Source organism: Ammodytes marinus (genome assembly GCF_949987685.1).
Source record: "Ammodytes marinus genome assembly, chromosome: 19".
Lineage (NCBI taxonomy): Eukaryota > Metazoa > Chordata > Actinopteri > Uranoscopiformes > Ammodytidae > Ammodytes > Ammodytes marinus.
Genome location: NC_137223.1, coordinates 11,334,577 through 11,357,470, shown reverse-complemented (window position 1 = coordinate 11,357,470; position 22,894 = coordinate 11,334,577). Strand labels below are relative to the sequence as shown.

The 22,894-nt window shown below is 42.3% G+C and overlaps 2 protein-coding genes across 2 annotated transcripts in view; both read left to right on the top strand.

Moving 5' to 3' along the window:
- susd6 (sushi domain containing 6) overlaps positions 1–15,015 on the top strand; it is a 34,461-nt gene extending 19,446 nt beyond the window's left edge. Inside the window, exons 3-7 of the mRNA XM_080048303.1 lie at positions 9,355–9,549; positions 9,950–10,144; positions 10,283–10,421; positions 11,790–12,301; positions 12,567–15,015. Of these exons, the coding sequence (XP_079904429.1) occupies positions 9,355–9,549; positions 9,950–10,144; positions 10,283–10,421; positions 11,790–12,301; positions 12,567–12,592 (1,067 nt within the window). The 3' untranslated portion in view covers positions 12,593–15,015. The remainder of the gene's footprint in view (positions 1–9,354; positions 9,550–9,949; positions 10,145–10,282; positions 10,422–11,789; positions 12,302–12,566) is intronic.
- A 1,886-nt stretch (positions 15,016–16,901) lies between these two features.
- srsf5b (serine and arginine rich splicing factor 5b) lies at positions 16,902–22,843 on the top strand. The gene is made up of 8 exons (XM_080047691.1): positions 16,902–17,015; positions 17,258–17,418; positions 18,603–18,673; positions 18,893–19,066; positions 19,462–19,534; positions 20,844–20,917; positions 21,063–21,170; positions 21,290–22,843. Exons 2-8 carry the CDS (start codon positions 17,293–17,295, stop codon positions 21,633–21,635), a joined length of 972 nt encoding a protein of 323 aa, XP_079903817.1. The 5' UTR covers positions 16,902–17,015; positions 17,258–17,292; the 3' UTR covers positions 21,636–22,843.
- The last annotated feature ends 51 nt before the right edge of the window (positions 22,844–22,894 follow it).

The window sequence follows — 22,894 nt, the reverse complement described above, 5'->3', positions numbered from 1 at the left end:
TTCAAAAAATACATTTTACTCCAGCTATGATGCTACTTAAGTAATAATAAAATAAGCCGTAAGCGTAGGGATCTGTTTAGCCTGTCTTATTCAATTTTTTTGTTGTTGTGGTTGTCTAATTTGGTTTAGTCTTATATTCATTTGAATTGTTTTATGTATATCCATACCCCAGGAAAGGTTCTTTTGGAAGCCTACATTTGTTTGACTCATGTTTTCTGGCAAATGGCTTGTTTACTGTGGACACACTGCTGCCTTTGGCACAAGTGTACAATATGCATTATAGTTGGCCTTTTTAGGAGTGTGTGTGGGTGTGGGTGTGAGTTCATTCCCTGAACCATTTACGCTCACAATCAACAACTCAGATAGGATGTCAGTGAGCAACACAAACCTGCTGTTTACAAAGGGGTCTTGGGAGTTGGGACACTTGCAACCTGTGAGTAAACCTTCCGCCTGTGTGTACTCAGACCTTTGTATAAATGCGCCTGCACCTCCCTCACACTGCCTCCCTCTTCTTCATCCTCCCTCTACCCCCCCCCCCCCCCCCCCAGAGGCCCTGGAGATGGGTTTTATGCTTTAGATTTCAGCTTGCTTCTGCATTATTTCTGCCCTACAGTAATACAACTGCGTCTTTTATATATAAGCGACATGTTTCTTCACGTTCTCTTTACCATAACCTTTTCCCCTTGTTTAACACAATCTGCATTAGTTCTCTGTTAGTCAGCACGAAGCTGATATGAGTGGATATAGTATTAGAGGTGGAGTCAGCAATTCTGGATAATGCGTAGCCTAATCTCTGTAAATGGGCATGTTGCTAGCTACAGTGGGCCCCTTTGTAAACCCTTTGTTCATATACCAGTTTACAGAGCCTAGGCTGTGTATTAACACCAGATTTATTTTCAGCGCACACACAGTACGCACAGGGGATTGTGAAGAGATATTCACTGATTTTGATCAAATGTGATTTTGAGAACAAGAATCGCTGACTCCAACTTTAAAGCAGCAATGAGTTGGTGTGTGTGTGTGTGTGTCAGTCAAAGCGGCAGCATGCCAGCTTCTCGCTTGCTCACAGTAAAACTTGACACTGGTAGTATCACCCTACCAGACATGAAGCATCCTATGTTACGGCGCCGTGTCACCCACCCAGGTCACTGTACAGGGTTTATGTCACTTCATACTGTGTGAAGTGTCTCTCACTTGAAACTCATCTGTGAAGCTTGTGTATGTGTGACAGAGCGAAAGTGAGTGCTGGAAGCTTGCTCTTTACTCATATACACACCATATCACATTTTGCACTTGCACAATGACTCACATAATAATATCTAGGTTATGGATCGTGTCACCAAATGGAAAACCTTCACGGCAGCAACTAAAGAGTATGGTATCATGAGATCTAAAGTTTCTCTAACTTTATCATTAACCACTCTACAAACAATTTTTCTAAAATGAATTAGAGCTGAAGCGATTTGTCAATTTATCCTTCGAAATATAATAATGTGCATATTACTAATGTTTTTTTTACTGTAAATTGAATATCTTTGTGTTTGGGTATGTTGTTTTCACATGGGGTCTACCAGTGTGGTAAGTTTGCAGCCTATAATCTTTAATGCTGTGGTGGAAATTCTGTCCATTTTGGTTATTGTGTGCTTAGATGTGTTTTCATACCAGACAGTAATGGATAATGTCAAGATTCTCAGGATTATGGCTGTCTAAAATTTGATTAAAAAATTATAAAAAAAAACTTAAACTGTCATATTCAGGGTCTGAAAAAACATCCAGTCAGGCTATATCAAACAGGACATCAGAGGTGTCTAGTGATTTATATGGTGTCAGTGTCCTGGGACCCTTTGTCAAAAACATCAAAGGCAAAAACAAACTTTGAGCAACCAGGCTACTGTCTACCCAGGGCAGAATTACATTTTGGAGCCTTCATGTTCTTTTCAACAGTACCCCACCATAGGCACTCTACTGCACTCTAATAACAACAGCTTTGCAAAAAAAAAATCCCACAGATTAGTGGGAGAGACAGGGGAACGTGGCAAAAAAAAACAAGAACGCCCACTGCCCAAAAATGACAGCAACATCATCAAAAACAACAACAAATGAGGCCAACAGAGGAGGAACAAAAACACATTTACCAGGCCAAAGAGAGCATCATCATCATCCCCCTGGTCTTTATCTTAATCCAACGCACAACAACCCCCTCCCTTGGCGGACACACACACACACACACACACACACACACACACACACATACACATTCCCCTACTCCTTGACACATTTACACACACACACAAACAAAAATACACCCTCTTTTATAGCCTATTGTTCAATGGAGCGACCAAACAGCTGGCTGCAGAAGTCATCAGTAGCTGATCTGTTTTAGAGCACCCCCGGCCTGTAATGGAGGATAATTAGAATTTTAATTTGCCCGGGCAAAGAGGGCTAAAACCCTTGTCCTACCCCCTACTGTGTTTTCCTCAATCCAACGGGGGCTCTTAGCGGGCGAGTGTCACCGGTAACAGATGGAGAAAGGGAGATATTCACAGCCAGGCAGGCACTTGAGAGCAAGACTGGGGATTTGTAACACCCCCACGGCCTGAGTCTCCTCCGGCACAGATTTAAGGATGTTGGGATTAGCAATCATGGGCGCTCTGTCCTGGGCCCAGTACTCCCACTGCAGCAAGTCATTCACTAACGTTTACTGCACGTAAAGGCCAGGACACACCGGCCCGATAATCGCCGTCGTAGAGTCGGGAGGGGGCGGGGACACGAATCTGTTTGGTGTGTGCCGTGAAATCGGTCGTCGTAGATGCGACGACATGTCAATCGGCGGCGGGCAGTCTTTCAGTTGGAGCAATTTGATTTGTGGAGGGCTAGCGAATCAGTGGAGCCCGGAAGTGAGGCGGGTAGCACAAACAGCTAACAACAGTTAGCCATCGTTTTAATGTGTTTGTTTGTTTCTTTCAGCGAGTACTCACATGCATCAACCCTTGTTGACTGCTCGACACCATGTTCGACACTCTCGGCTAAAAATGGTGCTCTTTATGGTCCATAAATATAAATACGTATTTCTATCTATGTTTATGGTCTAGAGAGCCGTGCCATCATTTCCGGCTTCCGTATTTTTTCGGGCCACAATACAGATTAGCGCCGCCTACTGTTATGGAGACATTACGTCCCGTGCAAGCGCAGAGCGTACGGAAGGTCAGCAGTCGGTTTGGTGTGTTCTTTGCACTTTTTCGGCCGCGACGGGAAGACTGGAGCTCCCTGAATCGGCAGTCTCCATTTTCGGGTAGCCGGACTGGTGTGTCCTGGCCTTAAGCTCTTTGATCAGCTTACTGTTGTGTGGCCAGAACATTTCTAATAGTTTAACCTTTACATATGTCTACTTTATTTAACTCAATGTGGCAAAGCTTAAACCTCCTACGAGGAAATGTTTATGAAACAGTCTTAAGTTTTCCTCTGATGATTATAAATGACCTGTAACAGAAACAGAATCAGCGAAAACAATGCTATTTTTATATAGTTATTATTAATGCCTTTGCTCTGGTCTGGTTACCCGGGAACTTAGAACAAACGATTTATGACAGGCAGACCGGAACATCCTGACATACCCAAACTGTACTAAATAAAAGTCTGCTTTGCTTCACCATCATCATATTAGCATCATTAATCTTACTATGGTAGGATCTCTGACACATACACACGTACTGGATGATTTCTAAATTTAAGTAATGTAAATATATGTATATGTCTTTTCCACTATCTTGCTTTTTTTTTGGGAAAGGCACTTGCGACTCGGTTTTATTAATTATAGTTTTTACGATTTCTCAAAAAACCTGTCCTCTTAAAATCAAATTTCTTCACAGCAGACCAGTGGGAGAACAGCTTGTGTTTAACCATGACTCATTCCCTTCGTCCTAAGCACAAAACACAGTGTGCTGAAGTCCACTCTGGCATTGCTTAGTAGTGCTTTAATCACTTTTTCCCCCCCTCTGTGTTTTTAAAGCCAATATTCAATCTGGGCTGAAAGGACGATGGAAAAAAAAGGGAGGGACGGGAAGGTTATACGTATATATCTAAACCAGTCTTATAGATACTGAACCATTTGTTCATTCTTTCCTTTTCACAGTCTGTCTGTATGTGCTATAGCCCAACCCACTGTGTGGTATGTGCTGTAGCTGACGGCTGCCACCTCTACCCATTGTTGCAGTACAGAGCCTCTCCCTCAGTCACACACACGCACACACACACACAGAAGTATTGGTCGACATGCCACAACATGTCTCTTTTTTGGCTTGTAATTGCTCAGGGCCACAGAGCTCTGTCTCCCCTCCCCCTCTCTCTTTTTGTTTATCTAATGAAGAATACTTTTCCCGTCAGTATTTCTCTCCTAAACACTTTCCAACCTCATCTCCCTCTTTCTTGGTAATCTGCTAAAGGAGTGGCAAATATATTCATGTATTTTCTAAGGAAGACTCTTTTGACAAGTATAATCCCCATGGGAGGTTGAGTTAAAGTCAAAATTCTTCACTGCTCAAGTTCACCAACAATTTTTTATACACCTCCTAATCTTTTCATATTTTACCTTTTTATCTCAGATGATATGTGTATGAGTGGTTCTATTCTCAAGGGATGTAGTGTTCAAAGAAAGTGTCTGTGCATTTATGCATATCTGGTCTATTTTTGGGGTCCATGTTGCTACTATTAAATTGAAAAAATTACTTATTGTTTACTAGGCTCTAACACAATGGAACGTGACTTTAGGACCATAACCTAAAGATGCACTGTATATGTGTGTGTCTATCAGCTTATGTGCATTTTTTAAAGTTCTGTCAATATCACTCGAGTGTTGTTGGGTGTGAAATGGTTTGAAAAGGCCAAAGATACAGTATGTCTTAGAACTTGAAGTTGCATTGCCTGGAATATGGAAGGGAAAATAGCTGGAATTGGTATAAAATGTTTTACTGGTACATTGTGTTCTTCCATCTACGATTATAAAATACCAGGCTGCAAGTGTTTTTTCAAGGCATGTAAAGGCTTGAAGGAGCGTTCTTGAATACCATCTAACCACACAGCCAATGTAAGCTCTTGTGGGAGTGTTGTGGATGTGCAGTTGATGCTAAATGACATTTGAGATGATAGAACTGGCTTGTTTGTACAACAAAAGGTTTTCCAGGCAAGAGAGGGAGAATCCATTTTATTTATTTATTTTGTGCTTCTGAAAGGACCACAGGACTAAAAATGTTGCTGGCTTCATGGTTCATTTAGACTGACCTCTGAGACTTGAAGAGAATTAACCCTTGGCGTGACTGGCTTAATCCTCGCACTGTAACCGTTTCTTAGCCCTACCATGTCGCTTCAAGTTAAATCCAGATTATGCTGCATCTTGTTCCTTCTACCGAAGCTCATTCTCTGCTAATGTGTGGAAGAAGCCTTTGTTACTGTCAAGTTGTAAGGTATTGGCCCAGTGTTTCAAATACATGGCATAGTGAGTGATTGTTATCTAAGAAGCCTAACTGTATTCCCCTTTTGTATGGAAACTAGATCTAAGTACTTAAAGGTGGAGTCAGTGATTATGGAGAACGCTTGTTGTCAAAATAATTTTTTGGTAAAAATCAGTGAATATTTCCTCACGATCCGCAACCTGTCCGTACTGTGTAGGCGGCTAGGCGGCGAAAAAAAAATCCAGTGTTAATTTACAGCCCAAGATCTGTAAACTGGTATGTAAACAAAGGGGCCCATCATAGCTAGCAAAAAACTGTTTACAGAGCCTGGGCTGAGTATTAACACTGGATTAAGGTCATGGACCAAAATAAATATTTTACTACTACTACTAGTACTACTACTTACTCCACCTTAAAATATGCACATATTGAAATGCAATCATACTTGAGACAAGCACTCATTTGTCTTCTGCAGTATATTGACTGCATTGCAGCGCTCCACAATAGATATTTAGAGTGCTTTCTGGGTGTAGGGCTGGCTATTGTCCTAAACTGGCCCCTCAGGCCTTTTTGTCCCCCGCTGCCCCTCAGCCTGTGGTTCAATTCATCACCTTTACCACCTCCATTAACACCACCTCTCCTCAGAGAGCCTGTAGTCGCCCTCAAGCAACTCCGCCAAACAACTGCTCAGGTCACGGTGTCAAACGGCCTCCTGAAATGTGAGCGTTTAAGATGGTGTTTCTGCATATTGAGAGATCGGCATGAATGTGTTTGAGGAGGAAACACTAGCCTAATAATACTTTTATTGTGTGTTGTTTTCTGTCATATTAAACACACCATACAGTCCTGGATCAATCCTATAATTAATGTCAACAGAGCGAGTATCTACTAGGTCTGCAAAGGGGCTACAACATGACGATTTCAATGAAAATTGTTGCTACAATTTAGTAAAACCTGCATCCCAATATATAATTTGTTTTTATGGAATGGAAAAGTGGATAGTTTTCGCTTCTTCTTGTCTTATACTGTATGCATTTGAGTTGTACATGTAGTACTTTTAGTCACTTTGGCCAATCAATTCATCAAGAAAATAGTCAGAACTATTCATACAAATTCCAACAAGCTGTAGCCCTGGAACATATTATCTTGTTAGAGAGAAAGATACTGTGAAATGTTCAATATCTCAGCAGCAGTTGTAGCATTAATATGGATTTATACTTTACCTGCTTAAAGCAGCTCTTGCACCTCTTTAACACACACACACACACACACACACACACACACACACACACACACACACACTGCTGAATTCAATAACACAACCTTTGGTATCACAAGACCAAGTCCTGGGAGTGTCTTTGTTTGGGGCTGTTGACTTGGTCGGTGTGTCTGTGGTTGTGTATGTGCACACGGGCATGCGGCATGTTTGTGTGTGTCACTCGCACATTTGAGTGTTTGTATTTAATCTTGGGCTGCCAGCTTAGAGCAACGTTTCTCCCCGGAGATTAGAGGATGTAGAGGCGCTGCTGTGGAAATAGTCTCTCTTTCAATCTCTAAACACACATACTGGCAAGACAAAGTGGCTGTTTGCGATGTTGGTGTGTCGTTTGTTTATGTAATGCAAGTGATAAGGCCATGGAATAGACCGTTGCTAATATGTTTTATAAATACTCGCACACAAGGATTAAATAATGAGCCATATGGTCATTAGTGTTGATGGAATTAGTAATGTTTTGCATTATGGGGATGTTTTGAATTTAACTACGTCTGGGCTTTGTTGCTGAGAAAAATCCCTTTTGTATAATTCAATCTGATTAATCAAAAAGATAAGATGGACCCTGATAAAGCCCTGAAAATCTTCAAAAATGATAACAAAGAAAGCCAGATGGGTTATGACAATTACTATTAAAGACATTTCCAGTAAAGCCAAGCCCGAATTCTTGCACAACACACTTCACAGATGAGCCAGATCTGTAATAATAAAACTGGTAATGTCTGTCTCTATGCTTTCCACAGCACTGCAGTATTATTGAAAATAAAGTCGGCCTCCTGCTGTCATGTCTCAGTTTACACAGGTGTGTCAATGTTATGCCAGACCTACTTGATTTAAGATGCTCTGCTTTCCCCAGATTGCAGCTCCAAATGGTTGTGTAAACTGTGTGTGTGTTTGTGTTTGTTTTTGTGTGTTAGGGTACTGACAAAAATTAGGCAGGTTTTTGTGCAGCACGAAGACTCCGATAATTTACTCTTGTACTACAATGAAACACACACACATAGACACAGGGACCTGACATGACACTGCAGAATCATATATGGAGTATGAGAAGGTGGATCAAAGCAGGTCTTTTTGCTTCATCCTGTCTTTATTGGCTGGCTTAGAGCTTTGAGTCCGTCATTAGAGCCAAGTAAAGGAACCTTGCTAAAGAGCCTGTCTTACTACCATTGCTGGCGTACGATGAAGACAATTTAAAGGTTACATTTTCATCTTTGTCTCTCTGCACTATAAATAAATCATTGAAAATGCAAAAAACATATATTTTTAAAAAGAATCAGGATCCGCTACCTTTGTACGGTGTATGCACTGAAAAAAAACCAGTGTTAAAACACAGCCTACTGGTATATAAACTGGTATATAAAGAAAGGGACCGTATGTGAACAAAGGGGACCCACTGTAGCTAGCAACACCCCCGTCTACAGAGTAAAGAAACCCAGTGTTAAGACACAGCCTTATAAGCCTGACAGATTTTTTTTTTTTCACACACACAGTACGGACAGGTAGTAGATCGTGAGGAGATATTCAGTGATATTGACAAAAAGTGATATTTACAACAAGCATTTTCCAGAATCGCTGACTTCACCTTTAATGAGCAGGAGATAACCGGGAGAAATAAGATGTGTATGAGGCTCCGTGAGACATTTGAATCCACTGACTGTCAGGGTATTCTTTGTCCTGCTGCAGCACAGCATGGCAATCTCCTCCTAAACTTGTCTTTTTGATACAGTGCCTCTCCCACGCTCTGCCGTGTTAGATGCAGCCTAGTTTCAAGTAACAATACCTCAGAGCTTTAATTATCAGCTCAACCTGTTTCACTTGACAGTTTCCCGGTGAAAAGTTGTCTGACCCAGTGGCAGTGGCCTGTGGAGGTGACTGGTCCTCAGTTAAATGGCAGTGTGTTGTTCATAGAACTCACTGCACAATGTTCCTGCAGAACCACATTCAACTCATTTTAAAATTGTACAGTCACTTGAAATGTATTATCTATGGTCTCCATTTTTATGTGATGGAGCCAGCCGTAACAATTACCGTTAGTGTTTGTTTGACAAAATATTGATACATTATACTTCAGAGAATCAGGCTACATGTGAAACAAATTGTCCTTGTTTCAACAACAGGCCTGTAATATGTCATCTACTAAGTGTATTTACATATTGTATAATTATCTTGTTACCAATGCATACATTGTTAAAGTATCGTGAAGGATTGTTGTATTTTGAGCTTACAAATATCGTAGCAACATATCTACGGATGGGAAAAGAACAGTACCATGTCTACACGTGATTTGATGTGACACAGATACAAATGAATGTGCTGAGCAGACGTGTTGAATGTTGAACTCAGGGTTGGCGACGTTTCTCTGAGTTTCCAAGTAGGAATTCTGACCTCAGGAGGCATTCCAGCTGAAAATTTCCGACTGGGACCTCGGAAAGTCCCATTTAGTTCCAGGTTCAACTGGAACGCAGCATAAGCAATAAATGATCCTAGTTCCAGCGTAGAGCCAGAGGAATACGCTTCTTCTTCTTCTACTACTACTTTTGTCCTGTTCAGATCGCTCCACTTCAAGGGCTTTCTATCATTGAAGCATTAAAGCAGCCGACTAATTCATATTCTCTTGTCTTGTGTCTGCAGGTTGTGCGCGGCCGCCCGGCGTGCAACACGGAGACCTGCTGAACCAGACAGAAGCCAACAGAGGCTCCTTCCCTCCGGGCACCCTGCTGACGTATGGCTGTGAGCCGGGCTACACTGCAGATGGACCCGCTAGCATCATATGTACCAGCTCTGGAGCCTGGTCACACCAGCCTCCTCTCTGTGTCAGAAGCAATGGTGAGGAAGGCTTAACAAACAATGCATATGCCACAAAGCACAGGAGAATAGAACTTTGTGAAACCTGATAACTATTTTCACCTTTTGATTTGAATACAATTTTAAAGTTGTGGCAACGTATTTGTCTGAATAGAGACTATTCTGACACATAGAAAACCCTTATAACTAGAAAAACTCAACTAGCTAGCTACCACACACATCAAAACTGACATATCACATCAGTTCAATTATCACCACTAGCGGCTAGGATTGTCCTTGAGAGCCAGCAGGGGCACTGGGTAATGTAAACAGCAGGAATCAAACCTGACCGCAGGCAGACATAAAGGCAAACACATCTTCAGTACACATTACACAACAACAGCCCCGATCGCTCTCTAATCTCTTCTTCCCTCTTCACCAGTGTGTTCTCCCCCTACGGAACCAGAGAACGGAGGCTACCGCTGTCACCCGTCTCCCTGCCACCGCCTCACCCAGAAGACTGTCATTGAGTATTTCTGTGACGAGGGCTTTGCTCTGAAGGGAGACTACAAGTTCCTCACCTGCCAGAACGGAGAGTGGGACGGCCCCATGCAGATAAGCTGCCGACTAACGCAAGGTCCGTCGCCCCAAGATCAACTCTATAGCATTTATGTGTTATGTATGACACGCACAACCTCATGCAGGAAAATGTCAATCAAAAGTATGTGAAGCTCATTCTTAACTGACTCTGAATCTGTGTCTATGTGTCCCACAGACAAGGAGCCGAGCTCTCCGCTGGGTATACCGGCTCTGTCTATTGTGGCGTCCACGGCCAGTTCTGTGGCCCTCATCCTGCTTTTAGTGGTGCTGTTCGTTCTTGTACAGCCAAAACTCAAGTCCTTCCATCACAGCAGGTAGGGCACGCACACACGCACGCACACACACACACACACACACACACACACACTGTCAAATGAATTGATGATCTCTTGGTAAAATACCGGTGAAACAGTGCTGACACCATTGGTCTTTGTCTCATGCCAGCCGCTATTAGTGCTGCTTTTTATGTTGCTGTTTCATATGTCCTAGATATTATTATTTGGGTTGTTTTGGCGAATCAGTTCTGCCATGATAACATTTCCCTTTTTTTGTTTTAGGTGTTGTGTTTTTGCCATTCAAGTCATAGAGAGTTATAGTCACACGGTAACTCCCCTATTTACACAATCACAATTACTTTGTGATTGCCTTAATGAACTCCATTGTAAAATGGTTCCTAGGGAAGTTGAGACCTCCCCAGTTCACATGAATAGTTTTTGAGACCACATTTCAACTTTTTGTTTTACCAGAGAATGTGTATGCTTCACATTCTATGTTGCTCTGTTTGCCTCTCCTTTTTTATTCTTGGCTTTACTGTAGATGACTGTAGAACACCTTTCAGCCTGTCTCTTCTCACACAACCTACAACAAGTATTGTTTCTGTTTGCTGTGGAAGAACATTGCCTTTTTATATCATGTGCTGTAAATCCACCTCCCAGTACGTCACAAAATGCCTCAGCAGTTTACAAGGTTTTGGTTGAAACAAGTCATTGCATGTGAACTGAACAAGACCTGGCAAGTCGTTTTACTAATCCTTGAGAAATTACTGTAAAAGAAAGGAGTTCATCCATTTCTAATCACTAAACCTGTCTGCTGTGACTCTGTGATAAAAAGGCTAGAATGATTTGATCTAATGCTCATTGGCACTCTTGTTGATTGTGTAGGCGGCCTGAGCGCTTAGTGTAGCCTCCTAGAAAGAGATTGTAGAGTCATTGATAATTACAGGGTTTGTACAGCATTTTTAAGTCAAATTCAAGGACTTTTCCAGCACTTTAAAAATATTTTTTTTTTATCACCCCAAAACAAATATATACAGTATATGGGGGGAAAAAACATGTTTATGATTTAATACATTGCCCTATGTATATTGACAATCAACTACAACGTTTAAAAAAAGCTATTGAAGAAAAACACAGCATGAAGGATTTGAAAAACCTTAACTAGACAGTATTTCATTGACGATCCCTTACTCTGATCAACGTGGTGAAATTCCAGCATTTTTCCACTAATGTGTTCAGATTTCAAGATTTGATGTCATTTTAGAATCCGATACATACTGAAAAAAAAAAAACAGCCGTCAAGGCTGTTCTGGTTTCTTTTCAGTATGTGATGTGATCCACTCAGTGTCCACAGTTCTTGTCCTTCTGTCCGTCTCACCTCCTTCCCTCATCTGTCTGTGCCACCAGGAGGGAGCAGGGCGTGTCGGGCCAGTCCAGCTCCATCATGGTGGAGGGGGTCCAGGTGACTCTGCCCTCCTATGAAGAGGCTGTGTACGGGGGCAGCGATGGGCCCTGTGGTGGTGCTGAAGCTCCTCCTCCCTCCCCACTGCCTCCCCCTCTGTCTCTGGCTCCTGCAGAGAGCCGGGTCCCCATTGTGCTGTCTGAGGGCCTCCCCCAGGGGGCCGCAGGGGGCCACGGACACAGCAGCAGCAGAAGCCGCGAGCAGCAGCACAGAGACATAGACTTCTGTTTGCCGTCCACATCCTCATCATCATCATACTCCTCGCGCCGCCATGCAGAGACGGTGCTGGTCCATCAAGCCCCCTCCTCTTCATCAACCTTTTCTTCTTCTTCTTCATCGTGGGCTAGAGATCACCCAGGAGGGGCGTGCGCAGGCCCCCTACCTCTCCGCAGAGACTCCGAGAGCAGCGACCAGCACAGTCTGCTTTCTGTCACCTCTGCAGATGACTTTTCAGATGGTAAGAGAAAAGGCACATTTTGCCTCATAACGAGGAGAACGCAAATACCTGACTATTATGATGTAGCAGCAATTTTTTTCCTCTTTTACATAAACGCATGAGATTGTAATCTTTAGAACTATAACCAATGTACAGTATACTATATACTAAACAGCAGCACATCTTTTTATTTATACACTACAATTTCGGTAGGAAGTGAGCCAGACAGCTTACTCTACACATCCACTGCTCTATTCTCATAAATGTCTGTTCTGTGTCCCTGCAGATATTCCCCTGTTGAAGGAAGCATGAAGCCTGCCAGCCTGCTATCAGCAGCAGAGAAACCCTACTTTGTCCCTTTATCTCACTGCTGACCAGGACTGACTGTGGCTGTCAACCCACTTTCCCTCCACGCCCCTCAGCAGACTAGAACTATGCCTATTGCCCCCAATGCAACCTCTTCTGCCATCACCACCCATTACAGAGCAAAACCTAACAACCAATACTCACTGCATCATGAGCGCTGACACAGCACCACTGGACCCCGCTGCTGGAACAAACTAAAGACAAGGCAGACACACACAGTGGTGGCCAGCTAGCTCAACATAAACCCTGTAGATCCTATGTGTATATGAGTCAAACATACATGCTAAGTCAAGATTGTGTACTATAATAGGCTATGTATTACAATATACTTGCCTCCTCCCCGGTAAAGCCGTCGATATTAACATTGCTCACAAGAGGCTTCATTGGAGAAGGCAATAACAATGGTGACATGTCAACTCTGTCTGGGAGTACTTTTAGGATGAAAAAAAAATTAAATAACTTGTGTGAAGTTTTGCTCCTGACGCTGTGGCGCCCAGAAACCGGAAAAAATAATCGTCTTCCCGCTGTACTTGAAAAAGTTGTGAGTGACGGCTGGGTTTTCTTGCAGCCCGCTTTGTGAATGCTGCATGTTGTTTTTAGTTATTGCTGTCATAGCACGGTGGCCCACTCTGGATGAAGCATGGCGCCTCCTCAGTCTCTCTCTCTCTCTGTTTCTCTCTCTCTAGCTATCTGTGTATCCGGGTTGCTTCTAGCATATGGATTAGTGGTATAGTGAAACCACTTCACAAGAGCTAAAAGCAGGGTGCAGCATTTGACTGAGCACCCTATCACAACTATAAAAAGACCTGGTCTTTTTTTCTTTTTATTTCTGTCGCCAGCTGCACCCCAGTATCTGGAAGGTGCTACTTCTGTCGCACGGTTGGGATTAATTGGTGTTTTGGGTGCCAGGACTGGGCTATTCATAAACCAATGGATAAGTAATGTCACATTTTGTCTGTGAGCTGAGGAGAGGGTTGTCTTTCAACATGGTGATTGGAGCAAATGACTGAACTTTTAAGTTTGTTAAAGTTTCTTCCCACTGTATTTATTGTTTGGTGTGTGGCTAATCTGAAAGTGTGCGTGTGTGAATCTTCGTTTGTCAGACTGGCAGGAGAGGACATGTCCTCACATAATAGGCCTCGACACAGCCATTTTCTGATCAGAGACTGGTTTCACAATGTCCTTGTCTTTCACCATAGGAACATATCCCAGCACTGCATACGTCACATGAACAAACCAGCGTCACTTCAGGCTAGGAGTCCACTACACAATGTGTGTATTATTCATCCGCTCTCAAGCTAGAATATTCATCATTTTCTGCTGAATTGCTGGAAAAAACAGGTATCCTAAGAGGAACCGGCTCTCGCCCACATTCACACTGTACTGAAGACTCTCCCACTATTGTGCATTGTTGACACATCTGCAACTGGTTGCAGTGAAATGATAAAAGTTTTGTTATATAGCACACCCTACCCCATCACGAACACTCACTCCCCCATCTTAATGCCGAGTGCAAATATATAAGAAAGAAATCATGTTATTTTGGTAAGAATCATCCTCTAGTTTCACTGCCACTTGAAAAGCTTTTGGTGGTTGAGCGGGTCACCTTGGAAACGGCATGACTCCCAAGGTTCCTAAGAATTACTTTTTCGAGCTTAAATGCTCGGGGGAAGAACAAAAAAAAACAGAAAAACCTGTCTGAATTTCTGTTGTCAATTTGATTTGGCATTTGTGGCTGTGTGTCATTGTCAACGGCTACATTGTTCATGCAAACAGAATGTTGCCTTAGACTTGTACATTTTGTTTCTGTTTTGTTGGGATGTATCTTAAGCCTCTGCGTTGGTTGCTCTACAGGATTGCAACGTGTTCTGTTCTCCCAAATGGCCTTACTCTATTATTTTCTATTCTATGCATAAAACTATCTTTGTGTATTTATCAATGAGTTTACTTTTGTTGTGGACACGACTAAAACGAATGTCCGTCCTTCTCTGTCCTCCCTCCTAGCTTTTCCAGCTACTGTGATAATGATGATGGCGATGATGATGAACCTATACGCACCTATATTTCACTATTCCTTTTGCATTTCTTTTGCTACAAGGCATTCAAATATTATGGGATGGAAAAGAAAACTTCCAAAAGAAAATTAACTTTGCATTCAGAAGCACTGTTGTACGGTGTTGTTTCCCTGAGAATAACCGGTTAAAAAAAGTACACATCTTGATTCTTAGTTTCAATGCTTTCAGCTTTTGTTTTTTCCTCTGTACATGGATGTGGGTGTGAAGATAGTAATTTAATATTTGTATAAAGTTTAATTTAATTTTACAGTGTGTATATAACTTTCTAATTAAAGCTTTCTTTTGAATGTGGAAGATACTGTGTCGTTATTCAAGCTCATGTCAGACTCAAAAGTGAGGTCTATATAAAATGTAAATTGACATTTCTCGTAGGCTACCTATCAACCGCTTGTTTGAGTCAAAAGATTGAGATTCAACTTTCCCTTGGATTAGATCCCAGGAAGATATGAGTCTTGTTTGCACATAGAAACCCTTCTCCTGTTCAATATCAGCTTGGACAAATGCGCTGGCCTTCGTCCTGTCCCTGTGTAACCAGCAGGCGATGTAATATTTTTAAAGTCTATTTCTAGTGGACCTAAGGTATATATGGAAGTACATTTGTCACTGTATTATCGTACCTCCTGATACTCTTCCAAGCCATGACATCACTTTAAATATAGGGTGGGACTCCATCTGCTCCATCAATTCAAATGTGAAGTCAATCATTGACAGATCCAAAGTGAAAGCACAAAGGTCCTCTTTGTTTATTATGCGTTATCACTAATAAATAACTCCTTCCTGGGCTGCGCTGCTGTGTTTGATTAGACTGTCGAGGGACCCACTTCAGGCACTAAGCTCCCTATAAAGCCTTAATGTCTTCCAAATGACTTATTAAAAACAACTCTGTGTGCATGCAATCATGGAGAAATGGTTTCTGGCTCAACTTGTCAACTACTGTTTATGTCGCTGAGTACTGTTAAGCTATAGGTTACCTACTAATACATTATGTTCCTCCCTGTGCTGCATTACTGTGTATGGGTGACACCTAGTGTTCAGAGCTACGCACTGCACCAATACACTCAAAACTACAGAATCTGGTTCTTTGTTTTTTTTTTGCGGTTTTCAAGTTATAAATGGTTCTGCAGCGTCACTCTATCGTTAGGTAGGCATACCAGAAACTGTACATGTGCTTGTTAAATGCAAATAGGCTATATCAGAAAAGAACAGCACTGAGGATAGGAAATATCCAACAAACTATTTATTTATTTATTTTTCAAATAAACTTTAATGACAAATTGTTTCTTCATAATTGTACATTGTGTGTGGGTATTGGGATAGGTTAGGGAGAGTAGCCCAGCCTACATAGGCTATTTAAATAGCCTTCTTATCTTTCGGGGATAAATAAAGAAAATGAAACGAAATAGCCTACTGAGTGCATAACAGACACAAAAAAAACGTATTCCAAAAAGAAAACAACAGGCTAGTCGTTGGAGTTTTTAAACAAGTTCATAAGTTTCCTATGCACTGTAAGAGTAAACTAAAATTCCAGAAGATCGCGGAAATGAAAGACAGCCAGCTGCCTATCCTATAAATAGGCCTAGATGATGAAGAATAAAAAAATAATTCTGAACAATAATGATGAAAACAATCGTTGCCAATTCAGTTAGAGAAGTAGATACAAAGGTTGGTATAAAGAAGACAAATAAAGGGCTCAACCTTAAAAAGGAAGACGAAATAACAGTCCATGCCAAGGGTGAACATACAAAAAATAAACATTGCCCAACATAAATAGTTGCCTACCTTTAGCCTATAATGTTCTGTCAACCGTTATGGAGCGGCCTACCTTAAAATAACTACTTGCATACTATGGTGTCTGTTTAAAAAAGAATAGCATAGCCTATATAGGCCTAGATAGTTATTATTGCCCTGAGGGGAAAAAGTCCACAACTTGTATTCAACTTGTATGCTGCATGCATGAATTGCAAATAGTTAAATTTCTTTTTTGAAAGCATGAAAGTAATTTCACACTTTCAAGTTAGGTTTTGACATCTGGAATCTTTTAATGTATTCTGTTCAGAACTTCGTACAAAAATATAATGATATTGAACATGGACCTATTAGAAGTGATATCGAATAGAAAAGGACACCCTCCCCCTCAGCCAAAAACTAGAAAACAAGACGCCCTCCCCCGTCATACGTCACTTGCCTTGTTCTCGTGCCCTCCTTCCGCGACAGAGGCTCCATTTTGTTTGATTTGGAAAGCATCGGTCACCGTCAACAGCCAGCCAAGGAAACATCTCTAGGACCTCTTTAAGGTATGTGTTCGGCAATAGAAATGCGCCACACAATCACAATGCAGTTGTCGTTTTATTAAAATAGAATTTAATCGTCGTGTATACCTGTAACTGTTGGGTAAAACTAGCTCGCGATACGACTAGGCCCTTCAGTTGACTGGTTAGCTCCTTCAGTTGTCTGGCTAGCTCGTTATTCGTCATACGTAGTAGGATGTCTTAGCTAATGCGCAGATAATATAAATGTTGTCCCCCACTTTTTGTAGATTACATTACCAACGACAATAGAAACGGCATCGTCATGAGTGGATGTCGTATTTTCATCGGCCGTCTGAGTCCCTCGGCCAGAGAGAAAGACGTAGAAAGGTTCTTCAAAGGATACGGCCGCATCCGCGATATCGACCTGAAGAGAGGCTTCGGATTTGTGGTGAGTATCGAGGGGTTGTGAATACAAAGACAATTTCAAACGCATTGAGAAACAAGGCGACTTATACCAGAGTCCCTGCGGGTCTTAAAAAGCACTGAATACATTCATCTAAAGTAAGGCTTTTTTAATATGTTATTAAAATGTGCATTTCAGAAGTCGAAACACGGTAAACGACAACAATTTCAAAGATTAGACTCCTACATGATTTATACAGATACCCTTTTAAAAGGATGTAATTGATTTAATTAAGTTAAAGACATATGGCATAAATTGTTATTAAATGTTTTGAATCAATCTTCCACGAGTCTTACAATTCACTTTGCAGTTAACTTTGAAGTGTTTCAATCCCCTACCATTATACAGGCGGGGCCGCCAGGCCAACAGCAGCCTGACTTAAAAAGATTTATCAATCTTTCATTGATTCCGTAATAATCATTTGCGCGGCACTGTCGGTCTACCCCTCGTGTGCGCCTGTCTTTACAACCTCTCGTTTGATCATCCCATCAGCTGGTCTGCGTGTGTGTCTGCGCGTGTGCATTCGGTACGCACTTGTTAAACACGGAAGCCAATGAGCAGAAGCATGACTAGCAAGCAAACGCTGAACTAGTGGCGAAAATAAAACTTGTCTCCAAATTATTACAGGAAATAGTTATAGGCAGGACATGACAGTTGTTTACAGAGCACACAATTAATCAGATTTCACCTCTCAAAGTGCACCAGATTGATGCATTTAACTTTAAAAGGATAAAGTTTTCTTCTGCAGGGGTATGCCCCCAGACCCCCCAAGACCTTCTTGGGGGGTCTGGGGGCACACCCAGCAGGATCTAAAACTCCTGTGAGAAACACCACATGTACAAACGTACTGAATGTGAAAGCATAACCCTATGCCCTCATTCTTAACGGGCTGTCAAAAGAGGCTCATCCCAAATGGGGTTAGTTTTGGTCAATTTCTTCTAGAAATTTGATACGCACGCAGCGCGCATACTCTTCATCAGCTCTTACCACCGGGCCTAAAAAAAATTCTAGGAGAATCACTGAATCGGTTTGTATTGATCTTATATTATCAACTGTAAACAATCAATCTCTTGAAATGTAAGGCTCCATGTCGCCAACACATAGAAGCATGTGAAAAGGTTGAAACGTTAAGAAGTGTTGTTAATGTTGTGCATTGTTTTTGTTTGTAGGAGTTTGACGACCCCAGAGACGCTGAAGATGCTGTGTATGAGCTTGATGGCAAAGAGCTGTGCAGTGAACGGTAGGAAACAACTATTACAGTAAATGTTTTAGAGGTATTATTTTATATATTGTTTTTTAACCAGGCGGGTAATTCAGAACAAATTCTTAGGCAATAAAACAGCCGGGGAAAGACAAAAGCCCTTTTGAGAGAGGGGGAGGGGTGGCGGTTTGTATGCATTAGCCGGTGTTTCCATGGTGTTAAGTTTTTCCTCTCTAAAGACCCTTCCTGTGTTTTCAGGGTGACCATTGAGCATGCTCGTGTACGCCTGAGGGGCGGCCGTGGTAGAGGCGGCCCTGGAGGCGGTGGTGGTGGTGGAAGAGACGGAGGAAGAGATGGTGGAGGTGGAGGAGGAGGAGGCGGCGGAGGGCGTTTCCCTGATCGCTATGGTCGAGGCTCCCAGAACAGCCGCAGGTAAAACACGCTTTACCTCATGTCATTCAAATGGGGGGAAGGGACACATGTAAATGAATAGCTCCACTCGCAGCTCAGTTTATATAGTTATTCTGTGAAAGGTCAATCATTAAATTGATTGGATTGCGGTCCATGTTAGTAGTAGCTACTGTTGGTGTCCAAGTTTTTCTTTTCCTAATTAGGATTACCCACCGACTGGAAGTGTTAAATGTTAGTTTAAAATATTACACAAACTCACACTCCATTTAAAGGTCCTTGACATGAATTGGCCTTGCTATTGACAGTAACTAATGAGAGCTCTTAGGCATTGTGCCAGAGTCTGTCTCGGCTCCAAAATTTTGGCTATTTGGTTGTTTAGACTTTATAAAAAAAAATTAATTTGTTTGTTTTTTCAGTCGAAACCCTCCTCCGATGAGAACTGAAAACCGCCTGATCGTGGAGAACTTGTCCTCTCGTGTCAGCTGGCAGGTTCGTAAATGCCACATGTTTTTTTTATGCATAGCAAGCCTCTGAAAGCTGCAATAAAAGATGTTATCACCACCAACAGCTTGCAACAATATACACATACAATTTTAGACTTTCAATGCTGCTAAAAAAAAGTATTAATTCAAATCAATTGCTAAAATGTATAAACAGTAAATAATTTTAATGTGATAAGGCCCTAATTGTGCTTTAAGCACTGCTCATATTGATCTGCATATAATGCAGTTATGTAATGAGTCGAAAACCAGTAACAACAACAAAACACTTCATTTGTTCAATTTTCTTTTCAAATTTTAACCAATTCTTCACCCCTTTATTTGCCAGCCTGACTGTTGTGTCATGTGGAAGAGCTCGCTTATGGTGGAGTTAACCCCTTCTGGGTCCTTCTGTCTGGGTTGAGCCTGTGCTGTCAGCCAGTCTGTCCTACGTCTAGTTGATGCCTGCTGGTCATGTGAGCGCTCGCTCCACACTAGAGGCTCTGACGGCCCCTTCGCTCGCAACGCCCCCTGTCTGTCGAGAGCAGGGGGGCGCCCGGTGTGAGGCCGAGAGAGCCAGAGAGAGGAAACAGAGAGTTGGCAGAGAGAGAGCGAGAGTCGATGGTGGTGGCGTATTGATCGATGGTTCGTTAATTTGAGGGGCCTTGATCGATCGATATCCCCCCTCCCTTCCCCCCTCTGGTGTTCCCGCACATCGCGAACGAGAGAGAGTGTGCGTTCCTCCCAGGTGCCCATGGAAATAATCTGCTGTTATCCCGAGGTTATGGTGGGCTCGGAGAGCCTGCGGCCCACCCCAAAGGGTTTCGCTCTCAGGTAGTAGTTTCCTCTCTTCCACCCTGTTAACTCTCTTTACTGAGGCAGGGTGCCGAGACAGGGGCAGTTCCGGTGCGGAGCCCTGTGCTCTCCTTGCCAGGGAAAATGGGGCTCTCAGTGCCAAACGCTGCCTGCAATTCAGTTCATGCAGATGGTGTTCATGTCTCTGTAGTTGTAATGAGCGTTGGGTCCAAGAATCTCAAATCAGCAGCAAATACTCAGCCTGTCCAGTAATGGCACTTGTCAAAATTGGTTTATCTAAATTGGCACACAGTTTTCTGAATTTTTCAATATTTATTTAAACATGACTTTGAAGGACTGGCTGGATGAAGAGTATCTGAGGTTCTTTGACTCATCCTCCTCATCTGCAGTAGTATATGTAGAATCTAACCGTCTCTTTTTGGTTAAATCACTCCTGTTTTATGTCTCAGGCTGTGCTTGTGTGTTATGCCTCTCCGAAAGTTGACTAATGTTTACATGTTTAGGACCTGAAAGATTTCATGAGACAAGCTGGAGAAGTGACATTTGCAGACGCACATCGGCCCAAGCTCAACGAAGGGTAAGATTATTTACTCTGCTCACCTTAACTGGCTAATGAATATCCCGCTGTGAGTCGTATCAGGCTTTCATTTTAGGGGAAATTACTGATCTAGTTTATGCAATGCTAAGATATGAAGTCATTTTGCCTTTGTTGTTTTTTACAGGGTTGTTGAGTTTGCTGCTTACAGTGACCTGAAAAATGCCCTTGAGAAACTGTCAGGAAAGGAAATCAATGGCAGGAAAATCAAGCTTATTGAGGCAGCCAAGAAGAGGTGAGTTGTCAGTTGGAGCCAAAAAAAAAAATGCAATGATACTCCTTGATTTTCTCTATAATGCATTATAGAAGTATACGTGAGCCCAACCCTAATACTTGTCGTCCTGTCTTTCCCAGGTCCAGGAGTCGTTCCCGGTCTGAGAGCTCGTCCCGCTCACGTTCCCGTTCCAGAGGGCGCTCTGCCTCTCGCTCCCCGCGGCGCTCCCGCAGCCCGGCCAAGGCCCACGACCGCTCACGCTCCCGCTCTCGCTCCCGCAGCGTCTCCCCTGCCAACGGTGCCTCCTCCCCGACCCCCAAGTCAAAGGAGCCGCCCAAACGCTCCTCCAAGACCAGCAAGTCTGCCAGCCCACGCTCCCCGCGTTCCCCCCGCTCCCCTCTGCCCGCTCAGAGGGCCTCAGTGTCTCGTTCTCGATCCCGTTCTCGCTCCCGTTCTCGCTCTCGCTCCACCAGCAGCCAGCGCTAAAAAGCTGAGTTCACCTTTCAACAGGAACCCGCTGTAGGAACAACTTGTTTCAGCAGTAGAGTCGACTTGAAGGAGTTGGCACACTGGAGCTCCCATGACCCCCTTCAGAAAACAGACACAAGAGTAAAGTTAGTTATTTCGCCTCTGGGCTATAGTCATATCGTTACCCTAGTGATTGACAAACACAGAAACATGTTCAGACAGGAACAATGATTGATTTATTGTCAACGGGGCATTTTAAAATTAAATGACAACCAGGAGGCACAATGATGGGGTAAGGGTTAAGTCGCCCCTCATTACTCAGTTTGGAGCCATGTCTATGCTCGGTGATTCCTTACATCTCACCTTTTTTGTAATCCAACCAGACTGCTCCATTCTTTATCACAACCATAAATGCCCAAGTGAGGAAGCTTCACGTCTCCTGTTATTAGGTCTGTAATGTAAAGCTAGTCATCTCTACACTTTGAAGAGGGAATCAGTATTTTTCAGCACTATAAGGATGCTTTTGATAAGTCACATGACCACTTGAGTTTTGTTGTGATACTTTTTCTTGTTTTTTTGCTTGTCAGTGGGAGAGTTTTTATTCATTTTTTACATTTTCGTCCCTTCCAAGTCCGTTCACCCCTTTCCTGTATTTCCTGACATACTGTACCTACCAGCGCTGTTGTACATGATATCTATAACTTTGGATGCTTGCATGTGCTTTTGTTTGATCAAAGTTTAGTCTTTTAACTATTCTTGAATACTTAGTTTATGCTCAAATGCAAATCATAATTATCAAGAACCCTGTACAAGTACACATTGTTCAAGCAGATAAACAGCTGTACAGTAAATTAACTGTTTATTTTTGTTGCAGTTGGCTTAAACATTTTTTTTTTTATATACTCCTTTAAGGATAAGGTCAACGCTTTCATTTCAACACTTTGAACAGAATGCAGTTTAACCTTGCATTGTGCTTTTTTTTTGTTAAACGTTTTGTGTAAAGCACTGCAGATTGTTTTACATAAGCGTAAATGTAATTCCAAGAATACTTGTCGGTACTGTGACTGATGTTACTGTGGTTCAAATGAACGTGTAGACAAACGCTTGGAAAATGCAACCTTTTTTGTACATAACGATTTTATTTTCAGTGAAAAATACATTGGATGTTTGTATGGTGTAGGAAGACAATGGACTTAAACAATAAAAACGATTTTAATGAAATCATAGCTTTGTTTATCTGTACTTTTATAAAGAAACATAAACTTTCACCAGACAGT

Bases quoted from the DNA above. Each gene is read 5' to 3' on its own strand.
- srsf5b (XM_080047691.1), top strand. From the start codon at position 17,293: ATGAGTGGATGTCGTATTTTCATCGGCCGTCTGAGTCCCTCGGCCAGA. The intron at 18,674-18,892 runs GTAGGAAACAAC...CTGTGTTTTCAG, and splicing joins AAAGAGCTGTGCAGTGAACG to GGTGACCATTGAGCATGCTC. The intron at 20,918-21,062 runs GTAAGATTATTT...TGTTTTTTACAG, and splicing joins CGGCCCAAGCTCAACGAAGG to GGTTGTTGAGTTTGCTGCTT.